This window comes from Mobula birostris, chromosome 8, assembly GCF_030028105.1.
Source record: "Mobula birostris isolate sMobBir1 chromosome 8, sMobBir1.hap1, whole genome shotgun sequence".
Taxonomy (NCBI): Eukaryota; Metazoa; Chordata; class Chondrichthyes; order Myliobatiformes; family Myliobatidae; genus Mobula; species Mobula birostris.
Genome location: NC_092377.1, coordinates 24,465,193 through 24,480,453, shown reverse-complemented (window position 1 = coordinate 24,480,453; position 15,261 = coordinate 24,465,193). Strand labels below are relative to the sequence as shown.

The window sequence follows — 15,261 nt, the reverse complement described above, 5'->3', positions numbered from 1 at the left end:
TTGGTATATTCTGTTACTGACTTGGCAGAGTCATCTAGCTTTATTGAAGGGAGTAAGTCCTACTACCCTGTGGTTATTGACCACAAGAAACTGAATCTCAGGGTGACATATATGTACTTTGATAATAAATTTACTTTGAACTTTGTTTAGCACTGCCAGATTTCAGTACCAATGTTATTCAAAGCACTTTAACAAACAGGATGATGAGTGAGCTGGCATGGGGGGTGGGGGTTGCAGCAGAATTAAAACTCCTCCCAAGGATCTCTGATGCTGACATATACAAGTTCTCCAGTTATTCATCTTAAATAAAATTAAGCTGTGGCTCTTGAAGTAGTTTTTGTTTGAAAATGTCTTGAAGAAATATGTATAAACTTCATGAATAATTATGTTGAATCTTCAAAGGCAATAGCAAAGTTTCAGCTTGTGTAAAATCAAGAAAGAGATAAAGTTGCTGATGAGTAATGTGTTTTATGTTGTGGAATTTCAACATTCACTAATTTTAAGCCTGTTTATTCATGGACAAAGGATGAAGAAATTGGCCCTCGGTTGTTTGCCTGGTGTAATGACATTCAGGAGTCAAATTCTTCTGAAATTTGGTTTTCGAGTCCCATTGCTTTCATTCAACAACTGATCAGTCACAGCTAGCTGGGTGCCACTGCAGCACATCTGTTAGTGCAATGCTATTACAGCTCGGGCATTCTGGAGTTCAATTCCGGCACCTTCTATAAGGAGTTGGTTCATTCTCCCTGTAACTGTGTGGGTTTCCTCCAGGTGCTCCAGTTTCCTTCTACAGTCCAAAGGTATATCAGTTAGTAGGCTTATTGGTCATTCTAAATTGTCCTGTGATTAGGCTAGTGTTAAGTAAGTGGGTTGCTGGAGGATGCAGCTCATTGGGCTAGAGGGGCCTGTTCCATGCTGTATCTCTAAATAAATAAATACAATTGTTTGATTTCAACAGGTGCTCTGTTCTTCTCAGGGGCAATAAGGGTTGGCAATTAAATACTGGCTCACACTGCAGTCCATGTCCCTTCAATAAATCCACAAAAACGCAAATTGAAACAAAAGCCTTAGATAATGGATGGTGTTCATATGCACTGAATTTGATGCATAGAATCATACACTGCAGTTGCTAACCTATCATTTTTAATTAGTTAAATCCAAACATTAAACTGAAGGAATACAGATGCGCTGTCGTGAGCACCTTAACAAGTTGCATCACTGCATGGTACGGAAACTGCACTGCGATGGACAGAAAGAGTCTATAACAGGTAGTCAAAACTGCCCAAGGCATCACTGGAACCAGCCTACCCACCATCAAGGACATTCAAAGGAGCCAGAAAGGGGCAAGTAATATCATGAAGGATCCCATCCACCCTGTTCATGAAATATCTGTTTCACTCCCATCAAAGTAGAAGCTATGTAGCATTCATGCCAGGACCACCAGACTCAAAAACAGTTACTTTACCGTAATGGTAAGGCTGATCAACACTTCCACCCACCAATCCACCTTCCACATTCCCAACCACCGCTACTTTATCATTTCCTGTCAGTCACCTTATATACAGATACTCATGTGCCTAGTGGCACTTTATGGATGGACACTCAATCTATGTATATAAGCTATCTTAGATATTCATATTTTTGTGTTTTTTAATTATTATTGTGTTCTTTATCTTATTGTGTTTCTTTTTGTGCTGCACCAGATCCAGAAAAACAATTATTTCTTTCCCCTTTATATCTGTGGACTGAAAATGACATTAAAGAATTTTGAAATCAGAAAGTCGTCAGATTAATATGCTTTGAAGGATCAACCAAATAAAACTCAAAGGAATTCGCAGGGATAATTTCAATGTTTATCATTGAGCAGACCAAATCACAAATATGAAAGAACATTTCTTACAAAAATAAAAGGAGAACATTTCTTTTCAACAATTTAATTGGGTTTTGCCATTAACTGCTATGGTCCCATTGTCAAGCAATTTTGAAAATCTTGTCTATGAAAACATGTATGAAAACATGCACCGTGAAGGGATTTCAAAGGGGTTGTTAATATTAGCATTGTTCCGCAAATTGAGCCAAATTCTAACAAATAATTGAACAAGTTATTTGGTTCATTTTCTTTCTAGAATAAATATTAACGGGGTACATCACTTCAAATGTAGTTTGTACTCATAAGGATGTCCCAGTCTAGAAAGACCATGAACTATAAAAGAGAGGCTCATTTGATTGTACTATGAAACATAATCAAAGGAACCGCAGAGGTTTCATTACTCTAAAGAAGATACTTTTTTTCTGAACTAGTAAAGGATAAATTCAATATTACTATCTTCAGATCAGGAAAGGACTAACAGATTTTTAAGATGAAATGTTTTAAAACATTAAAGGATTACACCTATTTCTGCTGTGCAAAGAAATGGCTACATTGAACATCGATGGCCAGTCAGGTTCCTGCAAAGAAAAAATTAAAATCTCAGAATGGGCTAAAATCCAGCTTGAAACAGCTTTTGGGATGTTTTACACCCAGAACAAGAAATTAAAGCAGGGCATGTGCAAACCTTGACAGGACCTCTTTTTATATATATGCAGGAAAGAAGAAGATAGCTTTCCATTCACGAGGGTCAGATCTACATGTTATGAGGAAGATTGTACAAGGTCTTGATAAAAACACACAATGAATACTGTGTGTAGTTTTGCACTATTGTTCACCCTTCCCTCATGTGAGAGAGAAAATTCTTGCAATGGAGGGAGTTCAGCGAAGGTTCACCAGACTAATCCCCGAGATAGTCTCAGTTATTTATGTATTTTTTCCGTCTTCGAGCCTACTTCTTTGGCAAGGACCCTCCCACCCCCACCGATGACCTCTTCTCCCATCTAGCAACCCTCCTCCTCTTCATGGACACGCCGCTCTGGTCTTCTGCCTACTTTGGATTTCTTTATTGCAAACTGCCGACAGGACATTAACCGTCTCGACTTCACCGCACCTTGTTCCCATTCCAACCTCACTCCTTCCAAACGCTCTGCTCTCCACTCCCTCTGCACTGATCCTAATCTTACTATAAAACCCGCCGATAAGGGGGGTGCTGTTGTAGACTGGCGTACTCACCTCTACCTTGCCGAGGCACAGCGACAACTTGCAGATACCTCTTCTTATTTACCCCTCGATTATGACCCCACTAAGGAGCACCAGGCCATTGTCTCCCACACCATCACCGACTTTATCCGCTCAGGGGATCTCCCATCCACTGCTTCCAACCTTATAGTTCCCACACCCCGCACTTCCCGTTTCTACCTCCTACCCAAGATCCACAAACCTGCCTGTCCTGGTAGACCTATTGTCTCAGCTTGCTCCTGCCCCACTGAACTTGTTTCTGCATACCTCGACACGGTTTTATCCCCCCTTGTTCAGTCCCTTCCTACCTATGTTCGTGACAGTTCTCACGCTCTGAAACTTTTCGATGATTTTATGTTCCCTGGCCCCCACCGCTTTATTTTCACCATGTATGTCCAGTCCCTATATACTTCCGTCACCCATCAGAAAGGTCTCAAAGCTCTCCGCTTCTTTTTGGATTCCAGACCTAACCAGTTTTCCTCTACCACCACTCTGCTCCGTCTAGCGGAATTAGTCCTTACTCTTAATAATTTCTCCTTTGGCTCCTCCCACTTCCTGCAAACTTAAGGTGCAGCCATGGGCACCCGTATGGGTCCCAGCTATGCCTGCCTTTTTGTTGGCTTTGTGGAACAATCTATGTACCAAACCTATTCTGGTATCTGTCCCCCACTTTTCCTTCACTACATCGACGACTGCATTGGCGCTGCTTCCTGCACGCATGCTGAACTCGTTGACTTCATTAACTTTGCCTCCAACTTTCACCCTGCCCACAAGTTTACCTAGTCCATTTCTAACACCTCCCTCCCCTTTCTAGATCTTTCTGTCTCTTATCTCTGGAGACAGCTTATCTACTGATGTCTACTGTAGGCCTACTGACTCTCACAGCCATCTGGACTATTCCTCTTCTCACCCCGTCTCTTGCAAAAAAGCCATCCCCTTCTCGCAATTTCTCCGTCTCCGCCACATCTGCTCTCAGGATGAGGCTTTTCATTCCAGGATGAAGGAGGTGTCCTTCTTTTTAAAGAAAGGGGCTTCCCTTCCTTCACCATCAACCCTGTTCTCAAATGCATCTCCCCCATTTCACACACATCTGCTCTCACTCCATCCTCCCGCCACCCCACTAGAAATAGGGTTCTCCTTGTCCTCACCTACCACCCCACCAGCCTTCGGCTCCAACATATAGTTCTCCGTAACTTCCGCCACCTCCAACGGGATCCCACCTCTAAGCACATCTTTCCCTTCCCCACCCCCCCGCTTTCCGCAGGGATCGCTCCCTACGTGACTCCCTTGTCCATTCATCCCCCCCATCCCTCCCCACCGATCTCCCTCCTGGCACTTATCCTTGTAAGCAGAACAAGTGCTACACATGCCCTTACACTTCCTCCCTTACCACCATTCAGGGCCCCAGACAGTCCTTCCAGGTGAGGCGACACTTCACCTGTGAGTCGGCTGGGGTGATATACTGCGCCCGGTGTTCCCAGTGGGAGACCGTTTCACTGAACACCTACACTCTGTCAGCCAGAGAAAGCAAGATCTCCCAGTGGCCACACATTTTAATTCCACGTCACATTCCCATTCTGATATGTCTATCCACGGCCTCCTCTACTGTAAAGATGAAACCACACTCAGTTTGGAGGAACAACATCTTATATTCCGTCTGGGTAGCCTCCAACCTGATGACATGAACATTGACTTCTCAAACTTCCGCTAATGCCCCACCTCCCCCTTGTACCCCATCCGTTATTTATTTATATACACATATTCTTTTTCTCTCTCTCCTTTATCTCCCTCTGTCCCTCTCACTATACCCCTTGCCCCTCCTCTGGGTTTTCCCCCCCTCCCCCTTTTCCTTCTCCCTGGACCTCCTGTCCCATGATCCTCTTGTATCCCTTTTGCCAATCATCTGCCCAGTTCTTAGCTCCATCCCTCCCCCTCCTGTCTTCTCCTATCATTTCGGATCTCCCCCTCCCCCTCCCACTTTCAAATCTCTTACTATCTCTTCTTTCAGTTAGTCCTGACGAAGGGTCTCGGCCCGAAACGTCGACTGTACCTCTTCCTACAGATGCTGCCTGGCCTGCTGCGTTCACCAGCAACTTTTATGTGTGTTGCTCAGTTATTTATAATCCATATTAGGGACAGAAGGAATAGAGAAGAGAAAATAGATGTACAAGGGCAGAAGGTTAACAGATTGTGCGTGGTATAGGGTGTCTGTAGAGATGTATAGAGAGGTTTAATAAGTGGACAGGTTGAGTAATGTGTTGTAAAATATGGTATTATCCACTTCAAAAGGAGATTTACAAGACAAATTATTATAAAACAGAGTAGGACTACAACATTTTATGGCACTGAGGGATTTAGGAGCCCTCATGCATGAATTTTTTTTTAAAAAAGCATTCAGGCAAAGAATGTTATTGAAAATTAACAAGGACCCATCATCATTATGTGTCATGTCATATGATGTACGGGATCATGGTCTCATGACAATGATTATTCTTAGAAAGTTTTTCTACAGAAGATATTTGCCATTGCCTTCTCCTGGGCGATATCTTTACAAGACAGGTAACCCCAGTCATTATCAATACTCTTTTGAGGTTGTCTGCCTGGCGTCAGTGGTCGCATAACCCGGATTTGTGATATGTACCAGCTGCTCATACGACCATCATCCACCTGCTCCCATGGCTTCACGTGACCCTGATCGGGTTGGTGGGGGGCTAAGCAGGAGCTACACTTTGCCCAAGGGGGACTTGCAAACTAGCAGAGGGAAGGAGCCCTTTACACCTCCTTTGGTAGAAGTATCTCCACCGCACTGCTTGCAACGAGAATGTTGCATAAAAGTAGAGAAGTCTTGATGCTGCTTTAAGAGGGACTTATTAGAGTGCATGCATAGAGTACAGGGTACGGTTTTGGTCTCTGTACTTAAGGAAGGATGTGCTTGAATTAGAGGCAGAGAAGATTTGCTCGGCACATTCATAGGATGAACAAGCCGCCGAGCGATGATTACTTGAGCAGGTTTGCCGGAGCTCAGCGAATTGAGGAAGAATGAGAGGTGAGGTGATCTTAATTGTAATATGCAAAGTTTTGAGGAGGTTTAACTGAATGGTGCTGAGATTATGTTTTCCCTAGTGGCAGAATTATGATTTGGGCATAGGTTTGGAATAAGGGGTCACCTATTCAGGTGAGCAACGAGGAAAAATTTATTTCCTCTGGGTGTTGTGAATCTTTGGAACTCTCTAATCCAGGGATCTGTGGAGACTGGACCTGAGTATATTCAAGGTAGAGCACTAGAAGACGGTCAGGAGATCTGGGAAGAAAGTGGGTAAGTTGTGTTGTGCCATACTTGAATTGAATGGTGCAGTAAGTTCAAGGGGCCAATAAGTCTACACCTGCTCTTGTTTTTTAAGTAAGTGTGACTCAAGACCCATTGAAATGGTTAACTCCTAACCACATTCTAAAATATCCTCACCAGCGTCGGTGTTATAGAGTCAATAACTAATTAGTTCAAACATTCCTAAAGACCACAATAACATCACTTTTACTGCAGTCAGACTTGAGACCCTAATATAACCATAAAGTCATTGCAGGGTAGTAGAATTTTTAAGTAGTTTTATTCTATGATCAGATTCATGCAGAAACATTAGAACATCATGTGTGTGAATGAACAATGGCTGTTAACATATTCATTGACACCAAAACATTCAAAATTATAAAAAAAAGGATTTGATGCATTAACTTTTAATCCAGAAGACTTCATTCAACTGAAAATTTCAATGAACATTCAGATCGAAGTACATCTTATCAAATGCAATACACGCAATGTGCTGGAGGAGCTTAGCAGGTCAGGCAGCATCAATGGATGGGAATAAGCATTCGAGGTTTCCGGTCGAGACCATGCATCAGGACAGGTGAAGGGTCTCAGATGAAATGTTGACTCTTTAGACGCTGCCTGACCTGCTGAGCTCCTCCAGCACATAGAAACCATAGAAAAACTACAGCACAGAAACAGACCTTTTATCCCTTCTTGGCTGTGCTGAACCATTTTCTGCCTAGTCCACTGACCTGCACACAGACCATATCCCTCCATACACCTCCCATCTATGTGTGCATTGCTGTAGGTTTCCAGCATCTGCAGTATCTCTTGTGTCTATATCTCATCAAACGTTTGTCACGAAGTCACACAAAACCATATAACTAATTATTCCTAATCTGTCTCATTCTGAGAGTTAATTAGTGTGTATCATTCCTTTTGAATTATTGGATCATTAAAGTGACATCAATACCTGCCTTGCATGGAAACCAAACCTCAGTTTTTTTTTATTCAAGTGAAGGACAGACTTGCTACTTTACAGAATTTGTATATGACCATGTCAGCACAAAAACTGGATTGTGCTCAATCTTGGCTCTGCTGTGACTTGTGAGCTTTGCAGTGTTCCTGCTTTATATAAATCATCATCTCCAGTTGGTCAAAAATATGGGGCAGCCAAGGACATATCTCAGTCATTCTATCCAGCCTACCTAAATGGAGATGCCAACAAGTGTTGGAAGGACAAAAGAAGCAACTAATATTTAGAATGGCACCTACAGCAGGAAGTCAAGCAATTTGTAAAGCATGCAGCAGACGAAAGGTAGAGAGCCATTATACTATCTGGTTTGATGCGGCTTCCTTCGACAATAGATGAAAACTACTGTCAGATCAGCAGAACAGGTAATTGGCTGCAATCTACCATCACCGCAGGACTGTCAAGGACAAAGATGTGGGCCAGAAAAATCATTGGACACTACCCACCTTGCAAGCAGGTTTTTCCAAAAGCTTCCTTCTGGAAAGTGCTATAGAGCTATTAAAACAAAAACATCACATTGTCTTAAAAGTTTCTTCACCTAGGAAGTTAATCTGATCAATCGTTCTAGAGAGCTTGCTCTCTATTACTTCAGTCACTGCATAACACAGAAAACACTTTAAACCACTTTTTAATAATGTTGTTTACATTGTAAATACACACTGGTATTTATGCACATCCTATTCCATATCCATACTTTAACGTCTACTTTTATTTTTATATAATGTTGAATGTTGCTGTTTTGTGTTGCATGTCACACACTGATGAATACACCACAGCAAATTTCTATCACATGTAAAAATATATATAGTATAAAAGTTTATCCTTGAGAGTGCATTGCCACTAGGAGATTGTCTACTCCTAAACATTAATCCTATTGTTCAGTGAATTGGATAAATAACATCATAAGCTAAAGTCATCATTTTCTCATCCTTCTGGGAAATGCATGAAAATTGACAAAGGGAGATGCTGTCATTTCATGCTGTCTTTTGTAACAACCTTTCACTCAATGCCAGCAAGACAAAGGAATTCATTGTGGGCTTCAGGAAGGGGTAGTTAAGAGAACACACACCAGTCCTCATCGAAGGACCAGCAGTGGAAAGGGTGAGCAGTTTCAAGTTACTAGGTGTCAATATCTCTGAGGATCTATCCTGGGCACGACATACTGATACTATTACAAAGAAGGCAGAGCAACAGCTATATTTCATTAGGAGTTTGAAGGGAATTGGTCTGTCTTCAAAGGCACTTGCAAATTTCTACAGGTGTCCCGTGGAGAGCATTCTAATTGGCTGCATCACTGTGTGGTACAGAGGGGCCACTGCACAGGATCTGAAAAGGCTGCAGAGGATTGCAAACTCAACCAGCTCCATCATGGGCACTAGCCTCCCCAGAGCCCAGGACACCTTCAAATGGAGATGCCTCAAAATGCTGGCATCCATCATTAAGGAAACCATCACCCAGGACATGCCTCCTTCTCCAGGAGGTAGAGGAGCCTGAAGATAACACATTCAATATTTCAGAAACAGTTTTGTCCCCTCTGCCATCAGATTTCTGAATGGACCATGAACCCACGAACACTATCTCAGCATTTTTTCCTCTCTTTTTGCACTACCATTTAATTTATATTTTATATCCTGTGGACCCTGGTGAATTGGGCTATTGGCTGACCAGGGCAGCCACTTGGGACAACTCTGAAGGAACAAAAACAAATTGAGAAAATTATCGTGATTCCCTTTGCTTATTTGGGACACGATGCCTCTTAATTGGGCAAGAGACTTCAAGACAGGTACTAACTAGCGTCAGTTGTGCAGACTTGTGTAGCTGATAAGATGCTACACTGTGCTTAGAGTGAAGAGTTTTTAAAATAGTGTCAATTGTATGTGTTCAAAAAGCAATGATCTTTGTCACTGATAGTTGGTGAGAAATAAGCAGTGAGACAATTCAAAACTGTTATGCACACTGTGGTTTCAAACATTGAGACTTGGAGATGCCAGAAACAGCCGTGAGTGAAAATGAAACAATTTCACTACTTCAGTATGTCAGCAGCTATGAAGAATTTGTAGGTATTGACAATCATTTTGAATGGTACCTTTGGCCCCCAATGGATACTCAGCTCTCATCGGTGGCTCCAAGTAGATGTTTGCATGTGACAGTGGTCACACCCCAGTATGCCACTCAACAGGCAGGCTAAATCAGGAGAGGATAGCCGGCAGCTTCATACCCAGTGAGACAGGCATGTGCCTGTGCCAGCATGCAAAGTCAGCTCTGGCAGACTGGGCAGGTGAGATCTACAGTGAGGTCCATTGGCCGAGAGTGTGGTTCTGCAATGCTTTGTGGAGTGAAGGGCATGATAAGACACAGAAGTCACCATCATTCTCTGCAACCAAAGAAGGCTCCAGTTGTGATGTTTGTTCATACCTCTGGACCCGGACTTCTGAGGTGGAGAAAATGGAACTGCCCCAGTGCAACGGCTTTACCACCTTAAAGACTCTTCCACACAGCTTTCCCGTCTACATCAGATACAACGGACAAACACCCGTAGTATTGGTAGCAACATGGAACATAGAACATAGAAATCTACAGCACATTACAGGCCCTTTGGCCCACAATGTTGTGCCAAGCGTGTAACCTTCTCTAGAAACTGCGTAGAATTTCCCTAGCGCATAGCCCTCTATTTATCAAAACTCTGTGCACCTATCCAAGAAGTTCTTAAAAGACCCTATTGTAGGTGTAGGCAATCTACGGCCCATGGGCCAAATCCGGCCCACGAAGGTATTTTGACCAGCCCACGAGCAAATATTGGGATATTATGCTTATCCAGCCCGTGAGCAACTTTTCCTTTTTCTGAATGCTTCACCTGACCACACTGATGGACATGCATGGCGTCTTATTACACTGGCCCCAGGTTCCGTTTCGTTCCAAACCAAACACTGGTATATACAAATGACGGGAAGGCAGACTACCTTATTACTATGTATTAGATACACTCCGTGCATGCGCATGTTTTCAGATGGGATCGTTGCCCGTTCAAATTTGTAATCATAAACAGCGTCACGGTGTTTTAACAAGAAATCCACGCTAAATATCCAGATATTTACATGTGCTACGATACTTGTTGAATAACTCGCGTTTTGAAATAAGATTGAAGAAAAAGATTCCAATGGCAATGAATGCAAAACGCAGGTACACCCTCCAATCCTTGTAAATCTCCTCTGCACTCTCTCTATAGTATCCACATCCTTCCTGTAGTGAGGTGGTAGTGTTCTACTTTGCTCGATATTTCATTTACATGCATAATTGGTTATATATATTGTAATTTATAGTTTTTATTGCTATGTTTTGCAATGTACTGCAGCCACAAATGCCAGTGATACTAAATTTGATTCTGATTCTGATTGCTCAGCAAGCTTTGCCATCTGTGACTTCACTGAGTACAAGGTTGCTATCTACAATTCTCTTCTGCAATCACACCATCATCCTTATTTTGCATGGTAGCATGTGGTTCAGTCCTCGGTGAAATTAATGTGTTACCAAGGCTGCTTATGGCTGAAAGCATGAGTAGCAATTTCAAGCATAAGCGCTGTGCACTAAATTCCTATTGATTGGAGTTCAACCAGTGGGAACGTTTTCTGGTTCTGGAGTGTGTGCTGATAGTCAAAGAATTCTGATTTCGCTTATACAAGCTAAGTGGTGCCGTCAGCATTTCATGGATTGGGAGGTAAGTGGTGCCGTGGATTAGGAGGGTCCACTTCTGCTCCATTACTGTGCGTCCACGTACATCAGACGACTTACTGCCTCTACGGACCATTGTAACAGAGGCATTCTTTGCCAAAGAGCAACAATAATCCCCTCAACAAAAATCTCAATTAAATCTTCTGGCCATCTATTAAGAAACTCAGCAACATATGTTGTTTGATACTGGTATCAAGAGGGAAAAAAAAGCCATTTTGCTTTTGAATATGCTATTGAAAGAAATCATTATCTTTATTGCCCCAAGATATACACTTCATAAATTTTTTTTAAAAATAAATAGATCACAGTTTGTACACTCCTATGAAACTTTCACCTTCCATTTTCCCTCACTTCTCATGAAGGATCAATCCACATGACGTAAATCAATGTGTTCTTACACTTGAATAATTTCATGGTAGATGCAAATTCTACTCACACTGTACAGAAGGAGTTCTCTTTCTTGGGCTTTTTCTTTTCTTGTGCGTCGCTGAAATCTAAAGCAGCTTTTTCCATTCCTAGCAGTTCGCTGATCCTATCCCTACCATAGAATTCTCCATACTTATCCATGACCTGCAGGTAAAGCAAGGGAAACTGTCAACAAAATATTTCACTGCTGTATTAAATTATGTATCAGGATTTACAATGAGAATAATGGCAGGACTATCAGAACTCACGAAATACAGTGAATCCCAAAGCAACATGTAGACTTAAATGTCACCTTACCCCCATCCGCTTGTGCAGTCCATCAATCACCTCCAACTCCTTTCTCACCCCTCCCCTTCTCCTCTTTATATCTGCCATCCTGCCTTGCGATTCTCGGTGCTGATGCAGGGTTTCGACCCAAAACACTGCCAATTCCTTTCTTCCCAGAGAAGCCGCTCAATCCGCTGAGTTCCTTTGACAGAATGTTTATTGCTGGTGCATAAATGCTGGCTGCCCTCACTCAGCCGGCAGGCTCCTTTCTTTATGAAGGTTTCAGCTGAATTGTGTAATGAGGGAGCTGACAGTCATTCCAAAGAGAAACTGTTGCACTATCACATATTGACTCTGATCAATCCCAAGGGGAATGGTCCAATATCCTGCCTAGAAAGGAATTTACCTGGGCAAGATGTAAATCTTTTCTTTTGAGACACAGTATGGTAACAGGCCCTTCACGCCCAACGAACGCGCACCACCCAATTACACCCATATGACCAACTTACTTACTAACCTGGTCTTTGGATTGTGGGAGGAAACAGGAGCACCTGGAGGAAACCTACATGGTCACAGAGAGAATGTTTAACCCTTTACACAGGGTGCTGGGAATCGAAGCCGGGTCGCTGGCATTATAATCGTCTTCTGCTAACCACTGCACTACCATGCTGCCAACACCAACCCCCACCACCCACCCACCACACCCACTTAAGTGATTGACTCTTAACTATCGCTGCAGGGCAATTGAGGATAGATGTTACATGTCAGCAAGGTCCACAGCCTGTGAACGTATTAAAGAAAAAACGATCAATTTTTCTGTGGAGCTTGGGGGGAGAAGCAAGAGCAGGAATGTCCTGAGGCAATCTGCTCAGGTACCCTTTCATAGCTTACCTTAATGCCCACAGATTGGGTGGGTCAAAACTTCAGCTCTTAGTTTGGTGATATTCACCAGTGCAAACATTTAGTGCTTTAAGGCCATAAGATATAGAAGCAGAATTAGGCCACTGAGCCCTCGAATCTGCTCCACCATTCACTGTTAATTTTCCTTTTCAACCTCATTCTCACATCTTCTCCCCATAGCCCTTAACCCTCTCACCAATCAAAAATATATCAACCTCCCAATAACCTGGCCTCTACAGCACGCTAGAGCAGTGGTCCCCAACTACCAGGCCGCAGACCAGTACCGGGCCGTGAAGAAACGATATGAGTCAACTGCACCTTTCCTCATTCCCTATCACGTGCACTGTTGAACTTGAATGCACGCAAGGTCGTTACCCACACGAGGTCATCTGTTGGTCGTTAACCTGCAACTATTCGATGAGTAAAAATCAAACGTCACTTGAGAGTTTCTTTGGAAGGGATGGTACAGGACATAAAAGGCCTAATGATGATGATAACGCAGAGACAGCTGAGGCTGAGACTGCAAAAAAAAAAGAAAGCTTCCTTCAACAGAAAATACGACGAGTCATACATAAAATATGGCTTTATTGCGACTGGTGACTCGCACGCTCCAAGCCCCCTGTGTGTGATATGTGGAGACAAGCTGTCTAATGAGGCAATGAAGCCCTCAAAACTGCTTCGGAACCTTGAGTCCAAGCACCCTGCACTGAAAGACAAACCCGTTGAGTTTTTTGAGTGGAAAAAAATGTGAGCAAGCAGAACAGAAGCAAGTGCTGAGAGCCACCACTGCCACAAATGCTGCTGCTCTGAGAGCATCGTACTTAGTGGCTAGCCGTATTGCTACGGCCAAGAAGCCTTTCACTGTTGGTGAAGAATTGATTCTGCCTGCTGCCAAGGACATGTGCCATGAACTGTTGGGAAAAGCTGCCAGCTAACAAGATGGCACAGGTTTCTCTTTCAGCTACCACAGTTTCAAGAATCGATGACATAGCGGAGGATATCGAAGCACGGCTGTTGGAACGGCTTAACAAGTCTGGTTTCACTACCCGAGTCAAAGAGGCTGCTCCTGGATGCCAGTCTACACACCATGTCACACACAGGGAAATGCTGGCTAGCCGAATAATGTCACCTGATCTTAATAGCATATTGATTGACGTTGTTGAAGCTCTCAATCACATCAAAGCAAAAGCCCTTAACTCACGTTTGTTTGAGCAGCTTTGCGAGGAAATGGATGCAAAGCACAAACGCCTTCTCTGACACACTGAAGTCAGGTGGCTATCAAGCGGGAGAGCCCTGGCCAGGGTTTTTGAGTTAAGAGAGCAGCTACAGAGATTTCTTTCAGGAAAAAAGTCACCACTGGCAGCACACTTCAATGACGAGGAGTGGATAGCAAAACTCGCTTATCTGTGTGACATCTTCAACCTGTCCAATGAACTCAATTTGTCACTTCAGGGGAGAATGACAACTGTCTTCAAGTTGGCAGATAAAGTGTCTGCTTTCACAGCCAAACTAGAACTGTGGGGACGGCAAGTGGACAGGGGCATATTTGACATGTTCCCAACATTAGCTGGGATTTTGGGAGAGACTGACGCTGCACCGTCCTTCTCACAGCTGGTGCGCGGACACCTATCTTCACTGTTGAACGATTTCGAGCGTTACTTCCCAACCGCACATGAGCCAAGACGTGCAAAGCAATGGGTCCATGACCCATTTGTGAATGTCCCCGGTGAATCATTCACGTTAGCGCAGGAAGAAGACCAACTCCTCGAGCTTGCAAATGAGGGTGGGCTGAAAAGTATGTTTGACATAACATCTCTGCTGGCATTCTGGATCAAAGTCAAGGCTGAATATCTTGAGATAGCCACGAAAGCACTGAAAACGTTGCTTCCATTGCCAACATCACATCCCTGAGAAGCGTGGTTTTCTGCAATGATGAAAACTAAATTGCGGAATAGACTGGACATAAGGAACCCCCTTGTGACTTATAATTGGCTTATCACTATATTCATGCGAGGAAACTATACATTGTGTGCTTAATATTAAATTTGTTAGATAAACCCTTTTAGAAATGAAATTGAGTGTATTAGTCACTGATAAGTGACTTATAGTTGACTTATCACCTATATTCTGGTTGTGATTAACACCACCCACCCCCCCGGTCCGCGGTGCAAAAAAGGTTGGGGACCCCTGCGCTACAGCAATGAACTCCACCGATTCACCAGCCTCTGGTTGAAGAAATTCCACCTCATTTCAGATTTAAAGGGACATCTCTTTATTCTGAGTTTGTGCCATCAGATTCCAGATTCTCTATTCTCTCACTAATGGAAGCATCCTGTCCATAACTACTCTCTCCCAGACTTTCAGTATCTGGCAGGCTACAATGAAATTTCCCCTTCATCCTCCTGAACGTCGGCACATTTTTATGGATGTACAGTGAAGAGCATTCTGACAGGTCCTGTTACTGTCTAGTGTGGAGGCTCCAATGTACAGGAT

At 43.2% G+C, this 15,261-nt stretch overlaps 1 protein-coding gene across 1 annotated transcript in view; it reads right to left on the bottom strand.

Moving 5' to 3' along the window:
- The window catches only part of ryr2a (ryanodine receptor 2a (cardiac)), a 785,545-nt gene that overhangs the window by 44,639 nt on the left and 725,645 nt on the right, over window positions 1–15,261 (bottom strand). The window contains exon 95 of the mRNA XM_072264911.1: window positions 11,612–11,745. Coding sequence (XP_072121012.1) covers window positions 11,612–11,745 — 134 coding nt within the window. The remainder of the gene's footprint in view (window positions 1–11,611; window positions 11,746–15,261) is intronic.